The following is a 21,318-nucleotide window of genomic DNA, read 5'->3' as shown; positions in this document are numbered from 1 at the left end:
TCTCTGTCCTTCACTATCTCCCAGGGTTTTCTCTCTAACTTATTCACATAAATCACTTGAGGATCTTTTGAAGAAAGCAGTTTCAGGCGGTCTGGAGTGGGGACTGAGTCTGCGCATACCTTATGAGCTCCCAGTAATGCTGATGCTGCTGATTTCAGACCACAACATTTTAATTAACAAAGACGTAGGCCATAAATATAAAGTCACCTGTCCTCTCCCTCTCCTGATTGTTCTACATCCAATTAATCACGAAATTCTTTTAAATATTTTAGTTTCTGTCTTCATTTCTCTTCTGGATAACAATAAAAAAAATTCCCAGCTGATCTCTATTTGCAAGCTTTGCCTATCTTAGCTGGCCACCAGAGTATTCCTGCTAAACCATGAGTTTGATTATGTCATTGACATGCATAGAAGTTTTGCAGGGCTCCTCGTCACTTTCTGGATAAAATGTGTGTATTCCATTTAGGATCTGTTCTCTGTCTAAATCCCTAGCCTCATCTGCTAACAAAATCCATAAGCATTCTAATCTGTATACTTTCTAAAATATGCACACTTCCTGGAACATTCCCTCATCCTTTAACATTTATTGCTTTTATATTAGTAAATGCTGATTAAACAAATAAATGAGTTGGGTATCACAAGATGAGCTTAGAAGAGACAGTTAAGTTATATTATCACCTCTTCAGAAGCCAAGGTCACATCTTGAACCCGATGAAAATCTAAGGCTGGAAGATTTTCTCCAAAATACTTCAATTTAGGGAACAGTTAAATGATACAAATTAAAAAAAAAACCAGAAAACATGGCAGATAGACTATTAGAATTTTTCTAAACATCTGAAAAAAAAAAAAAAGAACTCAGAGTGTGGTAGGATGGTATACTCATAATATAAACTGTTGGAAGCACTTTATTCTTTACAACCAGAAAACTATTGTTTATACTTCCATGGCAGTCGTGGGAGTGCCTGCTAGGATCTCTCTACTGCCAGGCCTGCAGTGGGCAGACAGCCTCCAGCTGCTGCACTTTCAGGATCCACTGCAGTCACACTCCCCTCAATGACTAAACATGGCAAGGGGACTGGAGCCAGGCAACTTGTGCCCCTGCGTGACTCCTGCAAAGCGTGATATTCATTCTGGGGCTCGCCATTAGCTCGGTGAGACCCTCGGAGCTGCGTTGCTTTCTGAGGCTCATCCTTCTGAACGCTCTGCTTTCTCTCTGTCTTCATAGATGGCTGACCTACATCTCAGTCTGAGGCTCTGCTTGGCCATATCTGCTCTTCCTGTTTTATTTTTTATCTGTTTCCCTTCCCTTCCCTCCCCAAAGCTCTTGTAATTCTACCTTAGTATATGCTTTCCAGAAGACCTGAACTGATGTATCCCTACCCATTGGCTATAGATCATGAGTCATTTGTAAAATAACTTAACCTTGTAATTCAATAATATTCCATGAACATATAATAATCAATTTATCTCATGCTTTGGTAAATTTTATCCAGTTTATAAAATAAAGGTCAGTGAAACTGGGAGAGTAAACATGACAGAAAAAAAGAATTTTCTTTTCATCAAAGACAGGATTAAACTTGACCCCTCTACAATTCCCTCTAGTTCTCAATATAGATAAATTCCAGAGACTATCTAGAAGTGCAGAACCAAATCAGATTATTTTTGTGCTGGAAATTGGCAAACATTTGAAAGAATAATATTGATTAAATGTGTGTGATAGAGTTGTCTAATAATTTTATGTGGCATACTGTCAATAATCTATATCTATTATAATTCTTAGAAATTTAGTTTGACTGTGTTGCCACAGCAAACTGCTCCCCCTGTTTCTAATTGCTTCCCATTTTTGTCCATCCTATACATGCTGTCCACTGTCTTTCCCTAAGGAAGACTGGCGAGGAGTATGTTCTCAAGAGCCAGAATGCCTGGCTTTGTACCAATTTGCTATGTGACGTAATATGATAGTTTTAAGGATTAAAGGAGTTCAGTTCAGTTCAGTAATACAAGTTAAATACTAGAACAGTGCTAAACACATAATAAGGATTTAATAAATCTATTTTTGTTATTTCATTTTCCCTGTGAAGAACTGGAAAAAGTTCTCCATATCTTACAAAATTACATATGACAGTCTAATTTTTATATACAAAGTTCTTTTATAATGATTCCACTCTACTTCTATCAGGCATTCTTAATAACCCCTAAAAATAGGGTCCAAGAGATTAAAGTTGCTGCATACCCATTCATTAGAAACAACGAAAAGACAGTATGAAGCATTTAGCAGTGCTGACTGAATTGTCCCTAGGCCAATCTTCTTGAACAGTAATATCCAATAAGATCCTCCAATTCCAAAACTCAGCTTTATCTCACATATTTTTGTTCCACAAATTCCTTGGATGTTCATATTACGTACTATACATTTAAACACGGCGCACACACAGTGCCTGCTATTCTACTATACCAGGTAATATTTTAAGCACTTTCTAAACATCAATTAACTTAATCAATGTAAAAACCACATGGAGTCATGCATAGTGATCTTTCCCAGTTTTCAGATAGGGAAACTAAGACACTGAAGATTGAAGTGGCTTGTCAAGGTCATCCTATTGTGTGTCAATTTACTCCAGGGTCCTTGCTCTTAACACCTACACTGCGCCTCAAAAGGTAATGTTTATATTTACTTATTTTTAAGCTTTGGAAAAAATCTATACTAAAATAGTAAGAGTGAATGGATTTTAAAAAAATCAAACTGTGCAATTCAAAGATTTTTATAAATGGAGGAGGGTATTAAAAAAAAGTCCTCTTTCTCTCTGTCTTCTTTTCATCTGATCTATCAATCAATGGAAATATAGCAGATATAAAAACTTGTTTGCGAAAGTCCTAAGAATCTCATTATTAAATGAGATTTCTTAAACCTCAGACACTGAAGCCTCATTAGAAGATCATGCATAACATGACCACAGCTCTATCTGTGGTAAATTTGGAATCACATTACAATTGTAGAACTTGTGGTTGGTTTTGCAAATTTACTTATCAGATAGGGTTAACTGCTAATTAAGAATGTGTGAGGTTAGACTGGTGTTCCAAACCATGCATTAATATAATACATATTTATCTAATAGTGTTCTGCACCTGCTGCTCCTCAATATGCCTAGTTTGTAACACACTATATAATAAATATTTGATTTTTATAGTTCTGTGATTTGTGCTCTCTCTTGTTAAAGCAAATATTCATTTTGGTGTTGTTAATGCCAATAACTGTTTAAAGTTTGAAAAAACTCAATCTACAATCATTTCAAAATGGGGAACTTTCTTTGTGCCACTTAAAATTTATAAAAATATTTAGAACTTCAAATTTTAAATTGTAATTATATTTTATTATTGTGTCATCTAAAATTTTAAATTTGTTTTAAACGTCTTCACATGTACTTCCACAGTATTTTGCATCACCTTGTTTTTATGTCCTCAAAGGGTGATTTTTCCATGTTCATTCCATCACAGGAAGATTAGGCGAGGTGTAATGTACAGACTCCACATCTGAGACTTGAATACCCTTCTCTATCCAAGGGGGATTGGTTCCAGGACCTTTTATAGGTACCAAAATTTAAGGATGCTAAAGTCCCTTATATAAATTGGTGTAGTATTTGCATATAAATTAAATACATCCTGCCTTATACATTGAAGCATCTCTAGATTACTAATAATACATAATAAAAATTAATGCAATGTAAATAGCTGCTGGATTGCCATAACTCAAAGCTATATATATATATATATATATATATATACCAAAAAAATTCCAGAAAATTCCAAAAAGCACAACTTTGATTTATGGCAATCCAGCAGCTATTTACATTGCATTAATTTTTATTATGTATTATTAGTAATCTAGAGATGCTTCAATGTATAAGGCAGGATGTATTTAATTTATAATGCCATATTAATTAATTTCTGCTGTACAACAAAGTGACAGTTATACATATATATCCTATTTCAAATTCTTTCCTATTCTATTTTCAAATTCTTTCCTATTCTATTCCACTATGGTTTATCACAGGATATTAAATATTGCTGCTATTATTTTTCAGTTGCTCAGTCTTGTCCAATTTTTTGTGATCCCATGGACTGCAGCAGGCCAGGCTTCCCTGTCCATCACCATTCCCAGAGCTTGCTCAAGCTCATGTCCACTGAGTTGGTGATGTCATCCAACCATCTCATCCTTTGTCATCCCCTTCTCCTTCTGCCTTCAATCTTTCCCAGAATCAGGGTCTTTTTCAATGAGTTGGTTCTTCCCATAAGCTGGCCAAAATATTGGAGCTTCAGCTTCAGCATCAATCCTTCCAATGAATATTCAGGGTTGAATTCCTTTAGGATTGACTGGTTTGATCTTGTAGTCCATGGGACTCTCAAGAGTCTTCTCCAACACCACAGTTCAAAGGCATCAATTCTTTGGCACTCAGCCTTTTTTATTGTCCCACCGTCACATACATACATGACTACTAGAAAAACCATAGCTTTGACTATATGGAACTTAGTAGGCAAAGTAATGTCTCTGCTTTTTAATTCACTGTCTAGCTTTCTTATTGCTTTTCTTCCAAAGAGCGTCTTTAATTTCATGGCTGCAGTCACTGTCCACAGTGACTTTGGCACACAAGAAAATAAAGTCTGTCTCTGCTTCCATTTTTTCCCCATCTATTTGCCATGAAGTAATGGGACCAGATGCCATGATCTTTGTTTTTTAAATGTTGAGTTTTAAGCCAGCATTTTACTTCCTTGTTCACCTTCAGCAAGAGGCTCTTTAATTCCTCTTTGCTTTCTGCCATAAGGGTGGTGTCATCTGCATATCTGAGGTTATTGATATTTCTCCCTTCAATCTTGATTCCAGTTTGTGCTTCAGCAAACTTGGCATTTCTCATGATATACTCTGCATGTAAGTTAAATAAGCAGGGTGACAGTATACAGCCTTGACGTACTCCTTTCCCAATTTGGAACCAGTCCATTGTTCCATGCCTGGTTCTAACTATTGTTTCTTGACCTGCATACAGATTTCGCAGGAGGCAGGTAAGGTGGGCTGGTATTCCCATCTCTTAAAAAATTTTCCACAGTTGTTGTAATCCACACTGTCAAAGGCTTTATGTAGTCAATTACGCAGAAGTAGATTTTTTTCTGGAATTCTCTTGTTTTTTCAGTGATCCAATGGACGTTGGTAATTTGATCTCTGATCCTCTGCCTTTTGTAAATCCAGTTTGAATATCTGGAAGTTCTCAGTTCACATATTGTTGAAGCTTGAAGGATTTTGAGCATTACTTTGATAGCATGTGAAATAATTGTAATTGTGTGGTAGTTTGAACATTCTTTGGCATTGCCCTTCCTTGGGATTGGAATGAAGACTGATCTTTTCCAGTCCTATGGCCACTGCTGAGTTTTTCAAATTTGCTGGCATATTGAGTGCAGCACTTTAACAGCATCATCTGCTAGCTGATTTGAAGTAGCTCAGCTGGAATTCCATCACCTCCACTAACTTTGCTAGCAGTATTGCTTCCTAAGGCCCACTTGACTTCACACTCTAGGATGTCTGGCTCTGTGTGAGTGACCACACCATCATGGTTATCTGGGTTATTAAGATCTTTTTTGTATATTTCTTCTGGGTATTCTTGTGACCTCTTCTCAATATCTTCTGCTTCTGTTAGGTCCACACTGTTTCTGTCCTTTATTGGGCCTATCTTTGCATGAAATGCTCCCTTGGTATCTCTAATTTTCTTGAAGAGATCTCTAGTGTTTCCCATTCTATTGTTTTCATCTTTTCCTTTGCATTGTTCACTGAGGAAGGCTTTCTTATCTCTCCTTGCTCTTCTCTCGAACCCTGCATTCAAATGGATATATCTTTCCTTTTCTCCTTTGCCTTTAGCTTCTCTTCTTTCCTCAGCCATTTGTAAGTCCTCCTCAGACAGCTACTGTGTCTTTTTGCATTTCTTTTCTTGGGGATGGGGATGGCCTCCTGCACAATGTCACGAACCTCAGCCCATAGTTCTTCTGGCACTGTGTCTATCAGACCTAATCCCTTGAATCAGTTTGTCACTTTCACTATATAATCATAAGGGATTTGATTTAGTTTATACCTGAATGGCTTATTGGTTTTCCCTACGTTCTTCAATTTAAGTCTGAATTTTGCAACTAGGAGTCATGACTGAGCCACAGTCAGCTCCTGGTCTTGCTTTTGCTGACTGTACAGAGGTTTCCCATTTTTGGCTGCATAGAATGTAATCAATCTGGTTTCAGTATCGACCATCTGGTGATACCCATGTGTAGAGTCATCTCTTGTGTTTTTGGAAGAGGGTATTTGCTATGACCAGTGCATTTTCTTGGCAAAACTCTGTTAGCCTTGGTCCTGCTTCATTTTGTACTCCAAGGCCAAACTCGCCTGTTATTCCAGATATCCCTTGACTTTCTACTTGTGTAAATTTTTGATCCAAGGTTGTTTGGATCTGTGAATGTGACACCCATAGATCTTGAGGGCCAACTGTGTCAATTTACGTTTTTGAGGATGGCAGCACCCCTCTGAGTAGAGGAATGGTCATGTTTCAGCTGTGAGCTCATAAATTCTAACACTAAGTTCTCATACCTTGCAGAAGGTAGAGCTAGTTATTATAAGTAGCATTTCTAATTGTCTGACAAAAAGTGTGCCATAAAATATCTATTTTATCATGTTAGGTTAAACAGCTTTTATTTTTTGTTAATCTTGAATATTTCTATGAAACATGAAATTTGGGCATAAAATACTACCATACCAATAACAATGTAATTTTATATCATGAATCAAATATTTACAAAATAGGAAATATAGATACAGAGAGAAAAGGCACTTTGGAACTGTCAAAAGAGATTACTGGGTTTCATTTCAATTGTATGCTGGGCATTGTCAGACTCTTCCTTGATAATCTGTTTCTAAGGAGTGTTCATCTTTGATTGTCTTTCTAGCCTGTTTTACAACTGTGAAATTAATTCTAAGTAAAAAACTAAGAATAGTTATATACAGTATATAATTTTTCTCATTACAATTAGAATGATTCATCAACTAGAGATATGACTGATTTATGTTAGAAAAGATGATCTCAGTCATTATATTTATTGCCCTATAGTATATTAACCAAATTTGGATTAACCAATTTATGTAAGTTTTCCTAATGGTCTACACTCATACACACAGACACAAACATACAAGTATGTATGTATATGTGTATATGTATTTGTTCTTCATATTTCCCTTTAAATCTTTTTAATTTGTTACTAGTTTCTTCATTAATAAGGTAAATAAAATCTTTAATCTGTGTTCATTTTAATTAATATTGTAGCCATGATTTTATCTTTTGAAAATTATATTTTAGTTGAGGTTTTTTCTAATATGAAGCAAATGCATTTGAAGAAAAGCAGAATGCTATTGGGAAAATGTTTGCCAATTTTATAAATTTAGAGTCAGACACACAGGACTATCCAAATTACCTGTGAATCTGAATGAGGTGATGAATGAAGTTTAGATATCCTTCATCTCCAAATGATACTAGATCCATGAGGATTAGAACAATATTAAGTTCTTCATGGATCATCAAGTTTCTTTTTTTATAGTTCATTGAGTCATACAATGAACCTGGAGTATCTGGATTAAGAGGTACTTTAATACTGAAGTTAACTTTAATAGTAAAGTTAAAATATTGCCATATTATGTAATGTTCCTCAAAGAAATTTATGTCCAATAGAAGATTAGAAGCATTCCAAGCACTAGAATATATTCCATTTGTAAAAGAGAAAAAAAAAGATATACACTTACACAAGCACAAGTATACATATACAATGCTATGCAAAATTATTAAATGTTCCCCAAGCAATAGTGAAGGACAGGGGAACCTGGCATGCAGCAGTCCATGGGATAGCAAAGAGTCAGACATAACTTAACGACTGAACAAGAAGCAGCAGCAGTATACTTTCAATGTATCACATATTTAACTAAAACTCAGAGTGAGAATGAATTATCAGACATCTTTGCAACAGCCCTTCCCTCATACACTATATTGAAGAAAATACGTACAGTCTGGACTAGTTTCAAACTCAAACTTGCGACTGTTGGTCCCATATCCAGCTGCGGTCCGGGCTCGGATTTGGAATACATATGTAGTATCAGGCTTGAGGCTACTGATGGTAACATTAGTGCCTCGTGCCCTGAGAATCGTATAACTTGTTTCTTGTTCCTGCTTTGAGGTAAGAAAAATCATGTTAAAACCGAATCTTCCTAGTCATGTCAGAAGGTAAAAAAGCTGAACCCCTCTAAACCAGTTCCTTTAGATTTAACACAACTCGTATGATGGATAAGAGATGACAATTGTTTAACTCTCTGAATGTAATAGAGGCATTTTTAAGCTAAAAATATTTATAGAATGTCCCATTTTTGATAAAATAATCTGTTCCCTGCAAATAATGCAGAAAAAAATTAGTCTTCATTTCTGCCAGTTAATGAATATGTGGCTGAAAATAAGTTATCTTCAAAGCCAAAGCTGAATGAAAGCTTCAGTCTAATTTTAAAAATAAACTTTCAAAGAGGAAAATATCCCCTGAATTAAGCTTAACAGGCATGTCCTACTGATTCTCAGAAAATATTTCTAGTAACTGTAAACTATTAAACTTAAAAAGGTCCAAGTTTTATGCACAATTCTACATTAATAACTTCCTTGGTATCAACTATATTTGCAATGTGTTTAATATAAGTCACTGTGGTTTAGTAGAGATGAAATTCTTCATATAAATGTCTAGAAATATTTCCCCAAAGAATTCACATTGTACATTGAGAGGTTCACATTGCACATTAATTGTAAAGACTTTTTGTGTCAAGCCTTGTTTATGAAAATTGACTTTACATAGAATTGTGTTTTTCCTTTAACATATGGTAGTATATAAGTACCTAAGTTCAAGTAATAGTGGAATGTGCCTGGCATCTGGGGTGGGGCCTGGAATGGGTGATATAGAACAAGGTATATCCTCAACCCAAACTATACAGAATATTACGGAAAAAAAAAGTCATGCATTACATATACTTTTTAGCTAAAGATGCTGATTATGTATCAGATAGCATTTGAGTTAGTATACTAAATAATGAAGAAGGCTGAATGTATTTACTTTACAGAAATCATTATTTTATGTGTTAAAAAATTTATTAAGCATATATCTACAACATGGTTGTGTTTATCATCGTTAATGAACTAAATAGTCAAGAACTTGACTAGTCAAGACTAGTGTAAATCTTAGTGAAACATTCAAAATATTTCTAAGTATCATATATATTTGGAAAAAATTTTTATTTTAAAATTTATGAACATTTGCTATAAATATTTATATAAAGTATATTTAAAATAATATTACACATAAGTATACATTGACTTTAAAATGCTTAGACAATAAAAATAGATTCAGTCACTTTTTCCTGTGCTACTTAATATTGTTTCAAAATATTGTTTTATGCTTTCTTTGAAATAAGTTCAGAAAATGTTTTGTTTGTAAAAGATATGAATGTAGGTTAGTAGTATTTTTGAATCAGCTCTACAGAAGAGTTGGGTGTTCCCTGGTTCTGCTGTCCAGTCTGAACTAAGGTACACGATTAATTACCTGTTTATTTTGTTGTATCATCTATAAATCATGGATTCTTATATTTGTTATCTTGTCACATTTTTAAAAATAGAAGATTATGATCAAATGGGTATTTGATAGTACCACAGTGAATCACCAAAGCTAGGAGGTAATTTATTCATACTATGATTTTGGCACAATGAGGTTTATTAGGTCGCGCTTTCTCTCAATCAAAGAGACATATCCTTTTTCCTATAGGGGGCAGTATGAAAAAAATGGCATCATACTTGTCAAATACTTTAACTTCAATAAACAGCATAACTACATAGTGCAGAGAAATGCTTGTACATTAGATTTTTTTTTTTTGCATAACTGAGCATACCACTAATTCTCACATCTCTTAATGATCCATTTTCATTTAGAGGAAGATATGCAATACAGGGGAAAACATATTACATGAGGAGTGATGGCTGTCAGAATTCAAAACAGAGAACTAATGTTTATTAGCAGTGAGGCTGTGAGAAATTCAAATGTCACTGACTCTCAGTTTTTGTAATTGTAAAAGAGCCTATTTACTCACTGTCATCAGATTATCAAACAACTCAAAATAATGCATGTAGAAGTGTTCTGTAAATAGAAGCTATCAATACACAATTCATTTTAAAATACTTTGTAAACTGCAGCAGATAAATGAATATGTTGTGTTAATATTAGTAGCTATGAAACCACCCAGCTCTATTGATAAGGTTTGAATACATCTTGTTTTCAAACCTCACCATGATTTATAACCAGGGAGAAATAAGTGGTACTTAGAGTGATGAAATATCATGGCCTGAATTATCCTTACAAATAATCATGTACCTATTTTTTATAATTGTATTACCTAACACAATTTTATAATGTGAGGCACACATACTCCCATCTTCTAATCTCCTTGTACAAAGTAAAGAAAGCTTTAATCATCAACTCAATAATATAATGGTTTTGTTATCAGTTCAACATTCCTATCTGTATTGAGTAAAATTCATGTGAGTGTGAAGGTCAGGAAATGATGCTTAATGCAATGAACTTAGGAATAGTTCATCAATAGATAAAGGAATTGCTATATAATGGTTGTTTAGAACAGGGGTCTCCTGTGGAAGACACAAATGTCATCTCTAATATCATAACTAGATGGCTTACATTCGATGGTAACATCTTTGCTATGGCTTATTGCTGTTGAATGGGGGATATCCAATACAATAATTTCTAAACCCTCCTCTACCTATAAATCAGAGGAAGCACATGACCAGAGTTTTAAAGAGAGCTCTTTGACTAGCAAGCAGTGTCATTAGTTTCTTTGCAAGAGTATACTCATGAGAAAATAACCTCTTTCCTGACACAACTCAACTCTTTTAACATTATCTCCCCCACCTTTTCGTAGTATTTGACCTCATAGTCCAATATGATCCCATTAGGGTGTTCAGGTTCTTGCCAGGATAAAGAAATGCTGTTTCTGGATGTCCGATCTTTCTTAATCGTCATGACGGGTGATGGAGCTGTAAAGAGAGGATGGGAGGGTTTGATGGGAGAAGGAAAATTAATTGGATTGGGAAGGGCAGTAAAGAAGAGCAGAGAGGGAAGGGGACAAGCAAATGGAGCCTATCATTGTTCTAATCTTGGCAAGAAAGCACTATTTCCATTTCAAAGGCTCTTGAGTATTAATCTGGCCCCATATCAAGCCTCAGCAGCTGGATTATAGCCCTGGTACATACAGGCCTATGGAAAATGAGCTGAGATTTTCAGCTGCTGGTGGACTAGTGGCAAGTGAGCAGATGTTTTCAATCTGCTACTATAATGTAAGCAATGAAATATATTTGATATATTAAAAAAGAAAAAAAACATTAGGACTACCTATTTGTTATAATGTTGCAAAGTTATGAATGCCAGAGTCTTCAGCTCATTGATAACATTTTCATATACAACTCTGTAAGAGGACTGGAATCCATTATGCACAAGGAGTCCCATGGTATCCATAGGTAATAATAATATTTAGTGTATTGTAAAATAGATAGGATTTAGGACATAGTAAAATGGATCTTGACTTCTGACAAAAAAGCTCTCATGAATAAAAATACATATACCAGGAAACAATAATCTCTACTTTTACATTTCCATTTCTTAAAAAATATGTTTAGTAAGAAGTACTGAGGAAGTGGGTGCTCTTTGTGTCATGATTCTCTAGATATATTTTGAGGCTCTTATTGGGTGGTGACTCTGTTATCTTTTTCCAATGCATTATCAAAAATATAAATATGAATAAAAAACATCTGTCTGGATCAGATATCACAGGGTCACCATATTTTCTAATGGAAGATTAAATATGTTTTAAGTGATATCATACTTCAAATCCTTCCATTAGAAAGAAAAATGCATACTATCCATCAATGCACTCTGGGTTTCAAATCTCAGTCTTGGTACCCTGGCCAACCAAAATCCTCATTGTGAAGTTCAGCGGCATTCTTCCCTAATGGAATTCAGTAAAATAAATTACAAACATGAAACAAACAAAAATCAAGAGTTCTCAGGAACATTAACTGTTGAATTGCTTTCATTACTAAAGGACATATTTTTTATAGATTTTTCTCAAATCAAGGATTATTAGAACTCCATGTATTTGCATTTCCTATAAGAGCTAGCAATAGGTGTTTCCTATATGTGGATTTGCTGTTTCTATGATTATCAACTATCATTATTATTATTAACATTATTATGATTATCTTGCCAGCTTTTGCATCCAAACTGTCATCCAAATTATTCCTGTCTATAAATGCCTTTCATTTTATTCTTCACTTAAAAATAGAGCTTTCATTAAACTTGCCTTGTGACACTTCTTTACAAAGGGTAAACTTAAACAAAGCATTTATTACAGCAAATTTTCCATCTTCGTATTTCTACTATATGCAATATCTTATGTATTTTTGTAATTAAAGTCTCATTATTTTAATGGCCAGGGTATGATCACATAATTTTTTTCCAAAATAAAATATAAGTGCTGCTTTTATAATGGAAAAGTAAAATCATTTCTTCTATCACATTTCCCTCCCATTAACAATTAACATACTTTCACGTGGCCTTCCCTGGGGGCTCAGTTGGTAGAGAATCTGCCTGCAATACAGGAGATGCGGGTTGGATCTGTGGGTCAGGAAGATCCCCTGGAGAAGGGCATGGCAACCCACTCCAGTATTCTTGGTGGAGATTCCCATGGACAGAACTCTATGGCTGGCTACAGTCCATAGAGTTGCAAAAACTTATACACTACTCAAGCCACTGAGCAGGCATGCACGCACGCATACTTTCATGTAACTGATATCATTTACCTTTTATGTTTGCCTTTTGTCTATTCAATATTATTTTATTTTTCAAACTTGCCTCATAATACCCCCAGCCCTAACACTGAGGCAGTTTGCTGCTCTGAAATTGATTTACGCTAAGGATAAGTTATTTTACACATATTTAGTTGAAATTTTATAAACTTATTCAAAATTTATAATCATGTCACTAAGTTAGAAATAAATAGCAGGTATGTTAAATTTTTAACAATTAATTTCTTTTTATTTACTCTAATATTTAGAAAAAAACAATTTATTATTTTATCATTACTAGAATAATTTCAGTCCCAATATCGTTGCTAATAATTTGGCTTTTTTTTGGTACCAAAAAATGGAGAAATTTCAACAAGTTTCCTCCTGAAGTAAATCCATTAATTGAATGACTTCTAATGCATGCTTACAGAGCATTTCAAAGAAGTTGAATGTTGGAACAGTATCCTACTAAACCCATGGAGATCCTCCCTATTTAATTTCATATCACTTGAAACTGGTTTATTTTTCTTAACAGTTAAAATATATTTTCAAAGAAGTTTTGAAAATTACCAGGTATAGCATCTCTCCTTAAAAAAGAAGAAAGAGAAAATAATTTGTTTCTAAGAACAATTGTGAAGAGTATCAAATAAACTTTTTAGTGAATGCTTTCCAGGCTCTTTTGGGGATCTGCCTGTTTTACTGCTTCTGCACTGTGCAAGACTTTATAACTGTTGAAATTCTTCAAAGGTCTTTGAGCAAGCTGCAGGGCCCTGCTGGATTGTAATAAATAGCCTTTTGTAATTCCACACTTACTTAAGTAGAGGCAATTGCTCGAAGCTTGTGCCATCTCTAAGTTAAATGAACCCTTTCTGATTGCTGCTTTTAGGCCCCTGTTAAGTCATTTGTTCTGCTCTTTTAATACACACCCCTTGTGTTGGCTGCATTTCAGTAGTTTCAGAACAGTGCACCAGCTAAAATCCCATTACGCTTAGGTAATGCTCATCAATATTTTAATATTAATAAATAATTAACAAAAACTGTTTTTCTATCCCCTAATAAATAACTTTAAGACATAATAAAATATACTGTAGGAAGAGACAAATTCCATGAGCACGCCACTGTATCCATGCTTTCTAAATGGTTTTCTAGAACACTTTTAAATTCATGTCTTAAACTATAATTTACCCATACTTGCTCATGTGTTGTAATACAATTTGTAACATTAATGAGAAACAGTCATATGGATTACACTTCTTTTGTTAGTTTTCAGATATTGAAGAGTGATTTGTTCAAACTAATTTTCCAAATTCATCAGTTCAGTTCAGTTCAGTCACTCAGTCGTGTCGGACTCTTTGCAACCCCATGAACCGCAGCACACCAGGCCTCCCTGTCCATCACCAACTCCCGGAGTTTACCCAAACTCATGTCCATTGAGTCGGTGATGCCATCCAAGCATCTCATCCTCTGTCGTCCCCTTCTCCTCCTGCCTTCAATCTTTTCCAGAATCAGGGTCTTTTCAAATGAGTCAGCTCTTCACATCAGATGGCTAAAGTACTGGAGTTTTAGCTTCAGCATCAGTCCTTCCAATGAACACCCAGGACTGATCTCCTTTAGGATGGACTGGTTGGATCTCCTTGCAGTCCAAGGGACTCTCAAGAGTCTTCTCCAAGACCACAGTTCAAAAGCATCAATTCTTTGGTGCTCAGCTTTCTTTATACTCCAACTCTCACATCCACACATGACTACTGGAAAAACCATAGCCTTGACTAGACAGACCTTTGTTGACAAAGTAATGTTTCTGGTTTTTAACATGCTGTCTAGGTTGGTCATAACTTTCCTTTCAAGGAGTAAGTGTCTTTTAATTTCATGGCTGCAATCACCATCTGCATTGATTTTAGAGCCCCCCAAAATAAAGTCAGCCACTGTTTCACTGTTTCCCCATCTATTTGCCATGAAGTGATGGGACCAGATGCCATGATCTTAGTTTTCTGAATGATGAGCTTAAGCCAACTTTTTCACTCTCCTCTTTCACTTTCATCAAGAGGCTCTTTAGTTCTTCTTCACTTTCTTCCATAAGTGTGGCATAAGAATTTCCAAATTCATAGAAATTCTTATTTTTCTATATAAAAGAACCACAGTACTCCCAGGTGGCTCAGTGGTAAAGAACCTGCCTGCCAATACAGGAGACTTAAGAGACATAGGTTCAATCCCTGGGTTGGGAAGATTGCTTGGAGTAGGAAATGGCAACCCACTCCAGTATTCTTGCCTGGAAAATCCCATAGATAGAGGAGCCTGGGGGCTACAGTCCATGGAGTTGCAGAGAGTTGAATAAGACCAAGCAACTGAACACACTGCAATGTATATCATACTTTTGACTTATTTCCATTTCTGTTTTTTTTTTTTTTTCTTAACTTGTGATTTGAAAGAATGGTGGGTAATAATTGGATGAAAAAAAGTCTTCAGATTAGAGAAATGCTTGGAAGGAGAGTGAAAAGTTACCCAGGAGGATGAGGCAGCATAGACTTTTCCCTAGCAAAGTGCTGGTGTATAAGCTAAAACAGGAATCCTGATGAAACCTCCAACAGCCCAAGGTTCAGAGATTTATTCTGCTGACTTGCTTATATACCTTTAACGATATATAATTACAAGGATTCTCTTACTAATAGGAAGAAGTTGATAACAAAGTAGGCTGCTATGAAACAGGTCCAGGAATTTACACAGTGTAGTAAATGAATAGTTTTGTAGGGGAAAAAAAATGAAGAAATTGGTAAGAAGAAAAATTAAGACAGTAGAAAGGTAAAAATTTCCAGTAAGTCAATGACTTTTTAAAATAATGTCTTGGTTGTAACTTATATTTTTGTTGTGTTTGAGGGCGAGCAAATTTTCGATCCTTTGTTTTTGCTATTCTGGGTGTAATTGGATATATGTCCTCTTTGGAAAATAAAGAAAGGAGATATGATATACTTGGTTAAATTTATTTTTATGAAAAATTTATTTTATTTTTCAAAATAAAAATTTATTTTTAACTAAAACAAAGTAAAATTTATTTTTGACTGAAATATTTCTTTAAAGAATATAAATAAAAGAGAAAAATAGTGAAGGTTGGGAGGAAAGAAAAGACCAATAAGTCAAACAGTTAATCATCTTCCATGAAGTTTTTCTGAAGTTACTCTGTACCACTGAGAAGTTTTGAACACTGTGAATACTTAAAAATTTCTTAACATGTGGTGGTGTAGTGAACTTGCTCATGCTATTTCAATTCATTCTTTTAAAATGTTCTCAGGTCATGATATAAGACTCAACAGATTGTTCACCCCATATTATCCAGTAAAATGTGTTTTGTGAAAGCTAGTATCAAAATACTTTTCAATTTCTGTACTAAGGAGACATACCTTTCTGGGAACCAAGTATCAAAATACTTTTCAATTTCTGTACTAAGGAGACATACCTTTCTGGGAACCTTTCTGAATTATTCCCTGAGTATTTTCTTTCCTATTTGCAGGCCACTGTGACGGCCATGTCTTGAATCAGAGACATCAATGACTAGTCCAGAAGACAGACAGAGATAAGCAACCCTTAATAGTTCATAATTGAACATTAATTATTTATTCATAGAGGACTGGTAAGATTTTCTTTCAATATGAGCCTAACCTGAGCCATTGACTGTATCTAATGCAATAATAGAAACAAACAAACAAAATTACAACAGGGAAGCAAATATATTAGGCTAAGAAAGGATTCTTTGTAAAGAGATCTGGGTAGAGATGGGGCTTGAGTAATTGACAATTTGCATTTTAATCACACAACACTTGCACAGGTCAAGTATACTGACAGACATGGAAGGGCTTCATTATTTTAACTATGGTGTTTTTAAGCTACATTTACTACTATTCTGCAACTAAAATATGATCCATCCTTAGAATCAGGAAGTCAGAACTTCAAAATTCAATTCCTAAAGGATCTGGTTTGGTTCGTTTGTTTTTATTGGGACTTTCCTCTTTCTGGGTTTGGGAATTTCTAATGAACCTCTGAGGTATCTCTGTGGTTTAGAGATTGGACAAGTTAAAGTAATAACAAAAAAGGCTCAGTTTTTCTAAGTGAACCAAAGCTTTTAAAAATTATCTCCATGGGAAAATATCATGTAGTAAATGGTTGAAAGATTTTTCCTTTGAATCAGGCATGCTTTTAAACACATTACTCTCTTATTTTTTTGTACCATTCATTACAATGCCCACTTAAGAACATTTCCTTCTTAGTTTTTTCAGAAGTGAAATTTCTATTAAATCCAGAAACACTCTTGAGTTTGAATGAACATAATCATTCATAGCTTAATGTTTTCCATTTCACCACCCCTGTCGTGATTTTCCTAACTTGTTGTTCTCCGGAATTTCCTGTTTTGGTCCCAGGGCTCACCATTTTTACAGTCTAACCAGTTTGAATTTCAGTTATACTTCATCTATTCCTCCTCACCAATAACACTGCATGCCAGTCAGCTTCAGCATCAGAAAGCCGATAAATTTTCTCTCTACTCAGTTATTTTCCAACCTTGCTTCAGCTTAAACCTTTGCCATTTTTCATGTGCCCTGGATTCTGTGCTTTCATCTCAATATTGACAGAACTTCCTTCAATTTTCTATATATTTTTGATGATCTATCATTTATAGAGCAAATGAACCATTAAGCCCCCCTGCAAAATCTCATAATTTCAAAGCCATTTTCCTAAACTTAACTTAAAAAAATAAGCTTCAAAGGAAAGGTATAGCAATCTGAATTTTGAAGAATTTCATGTCAGAAAACTTTTAAGATCACACATTTGGGAAATTCTGGACTACCATAGGATATGTAGTTTGAAATAAATTACATTATTATTTAAGATTCCTCATTAAACTGTAATGATAAATATGTACCAGTTTTATCATTTATTGTTCTCCTTTCAAAGTAAAATTTTGAAGACAATACCTTTGGCCATCTGCCTACAGCTGCACTTGCCAATACCTTCCCTGTCTGAAACACTCTTTCTCTTTCCTTTTCCATTGGAAAAATCTCTTCTACTCATCATCTTTAGAAATCCATTGCTAATTTAATTCCCCCATAAAGCTTTTTCTGGGTCCCTTAGACAATAGTTAATCAGCTCCATCCTCTGTTCTGATATATAGTATAGTTGTTAATTCTCTTATTATTTAGCCAACCATATTGTGTTGCAATTATATCATTTGGTTATCTGCATGTCTTCCCATCAGATTATAGGTTCCTTATAGTTGTTAATTCTCTTATTATTTAGCCAACCATATTGTGTTGCAATTATATCATTTGGTTATCTGCATGTCTTCCCATCAGATTATAGGTTCCTTAGAGTCTTTAGTGCCTAGCATCACATTAAATGTGTATAAATCTAGTTATTCAGTTTGGTTAGCTTTGCAGTAAGATATACAATATACTTTGTGACTAGTTCCTTTGAAAGGTAATCCTATTTAGCTCCTGATTTAATATTAAAATAACAAAATTCAAATAAAAATGAAAATTATAGTATGTTAAACAGAGATACCTTTTCCTATAAAATTATCCCATCTATTTTCTATAGTAAAGAGAAATAAATTTTAAACTGAATCAATAGTGTTGGGATAAAAACATTCTAAAATGTATACATTGAAAGTAAATTTTGAGGCTCTCTCCACCTACATTTTGTTAATGGAGTATATAGAGGGGAAAATTCTATTAAATATTTTAGGCTTCTCCACTCTAAATGTCCAAAAGACTCTAAAATTTTAATTATTGAGTTTTGAATAACCCACAGTAGTTTTAGAGTGGAGGATGCAGTTAAAATATATAATCTCATTCCCATTTCAGCATGGAGCAATAAAAGAGAAAAAAACTGTATTAATAGAACAGTTTATTTCATAGGTGTTTATTGCGTGAATTCATTGAAAGATGCTGTTTTTGATTTTTTAAATTGATCTTTACATTTATTTTTTAACATCATGTTCTCCTTTTAGTACCATTCAATATCCTCATAGAATTGGATCAGTCTTCAATATGTTTTAAAAAATTGAGTTCTTCTTGTATTTCTCCTTTATTCTCACTACTATCACGGTCACCACACTCTGACACTTCTAGTCACCAAAGGTGTGGGTTCCCCTACACTAATCAATTCTGGTTTGGCTTCCTACAATCTGACTTGAGAAAGGAATGGCTACCCACTCCAGTATTCTTGCCTGGAGAATACCATGGACAGAGGAACCTGGTGGACCCCAGTCCATGGGATTGCACAGAATCGAACACAGCTGAGTGACTAACACTTCCACGTGAAGATGGTGTGATATTCCATGGGTTAAAAGCTGAGCCTCACAACACTGCTCCCCATCTCAGATGTCAATTATTATTAGAAGCTTTCCAGGTTACCCACAACTTCTGTATGACTTGCCTACAAACTGGGGGTTCCCATGACCCTCTGTGCTAGTTCAATTAATTTGTTAGAGTGACTCATAGAACTCAGGGAAGCATATTTACCAGTTTATTAAAGAATATGGTAAAGAGTACAGAACAGTCAGGTGAAGAGACATTAGGCAAGGTCTGGGAAGGTCTTAAGTGCAGGAGCTTGCCTCTATGAGTTGGTGTGTGTTCACTGACCTGGAAGACCTAATAACCCCATGCTATTGGGATTTTTATGGAAGCTCTATCATGTCAGCATCATGGATCATTAACTCCAGTTTCAGCCTTTTACCTTATTAAGGGAATTGGGTGGGCTGAAAATTTCAGGTGTCTAATAAAGGCTTGGTCTTTCTGGTGACCAGCCCTCCTCCAGAAGCCATTCAGGAGTCCATCTAGGGTCGCCTCATTAGAACAACACACTCCAATCACTCAAAAAATTGCAAGGGCTTCAGAGGCCTGTGTTAGGAACCGGGGTAGAAGACAAAAGGACAAAAGATATTCCTAGTACTCTTATCACTTAGGAAATTTTGAGTTTTAGGAGTTCTGTGCCAGAAACAGGAGACAGAGACTAATCAAAATATTTTCTATTATTTTACATATGTGATAAGACTTTGAAAATCTATGGGAGTAAGCATAGTTTTCATTATGAAAGAGGTTAATATTGATACATTGCTAATATTATGGCTTTTATTATCCATAAGTCTGAAATAAAAACATCATGTAGGTAGGAAGTAACAAAAATAAAGCAAATAAAGATTTCTTTTAAAATTGGTTGTCTTTGAAAAATGCAGTATACAGACAAATCTGTTATAAAACATTGAGATTCTGAGAGACATCATATACATTTATAGCATCAGTGCATTTTGGAAACAAAATAATGTCCTTTGGATTTGCTGAGATATTCTACAATATTTGTCTCCCTTAAAGTTCTTTGGAGAGCCTTGAATACTTTCAACATGTCTGCAGTCTCAGAGTTCAGTGAGCCCTAATGAAGGACATCACACACTGATGTACAAGACAATGAAAATGACAGGCGGTTTATTTATTTAAACATATGTGTGTTTGTGTGTGTGTGTGTGTGTTTAGCCTAAGGTTCTTTCTTTACATATATAATATGATGCTCATGGAGGGTCTGATTGTCCTTTTATATGAGACAACTAAAATTCAATTACATTTAGGGCATTCTTTTTCTTCATCAATTATACAAAAAGCGTAAAATACTCTCAAAATTCCATGACAGACAGACCTTTAGCTATGTATATATTATTTTTAAATATGCAATATCCTTTACATTATTTCTGAAAATCCAAACCTCACACTTCTAATGCCTGAGCCTAAATTTAGAAAAATGCATTCCAGAGATAATATAAACAATCTACATTAAAAGGATAGAATCTTCCCTCCCAGAGAACTGCAAGTTGTCTGAGAAATTCCTCACTTCATGAGATTTCTAAATATCTTAAAATTTCCAGAAGATACAACTTGGCTTTGGGAGTAGCAATATGTCTTAATTCATATTTTTTTCAACTTTCTCCCTAGATACATTTTCTACTCATTTTATTTAGAAAATCTGCCTTAATGGGATTTTAATATCCCAAGTTCCTACCCAATGTAGGATTATAAGCGTGTTGTCTTAAAGCAGTGGCGTCTACAAAATAAAGACAATAGATGACTCCGAAGTTTGATGGGAACAGCTGTTGAATGTAGCTGATAGACATGTGGTGGTGGGAAAATGGTGATGGTACAAGGTAAAGCCCAGATGAATTAAGAGAACATTTCAGAAGAGAACTAGGCTAACCACACTGTGAGGCTGTGTTTGTTTTAAAGGACTGCTGAAGTTATAGGTCTGGTTCTGATTCAGAGTCCTTCAGGGATAGAGTTACTACATTTCAGCACAGGACACGCGTGCATGCTTATTCGCTCAGTCGTGTCCGACTCTT

General features: G+C 34.8%; 1 protein-coding gene across 4 annotated transcripts in view; it reads right to left on the bottom strand.

Annotated features, from left to right (window-relative positions):
• The window catches only part of EPHA3 (EPH receptor A3), a 389,454-nt gene that overhangs the window by 67,464 nt on the left and 300,672 nt on the right, over positions 1–21,318 (bottom strand). For 3 of the 4 annotated variants that reach the window (XM_043892614.1, XM_043892611.1, XM_043892613.1), the window contains 2 exons: positions 11,020–11,144; positions 8,078–8,240 (listed from right to left, as the gene is read on the bottom strand). In XM_043892614.1, the coding sequence (XP_043748549.1) occupies positions 8,078–8,240; positions 11,020–11,144 (288 nt within the window). The remainder of the gene's footprint in view (positions 1–8,077; positions 8,241–11,019; positions 11,145–21,318) is intronic. The other variant, XM_043892612.1, reaches the window with a different exon arrangement.

This window comes from Cervus elaphus, chromosome 31, assembly GCF_910594005.1.
Source record: "Cervus elaphus chromosome 31, mCerEla1.1, whole genome shotgun sequence".
NCBI lineage: Eukaryota > Metazoa > Chordata > Mammalia > Artiodactyla > Cervidae > Cervus > Cervus elaphus.
The sequence above is the reverse complement of the archived record's forward strand: the minus strand, read 5'-3'. Positions and strand labels throughout refer to the sequence as shown.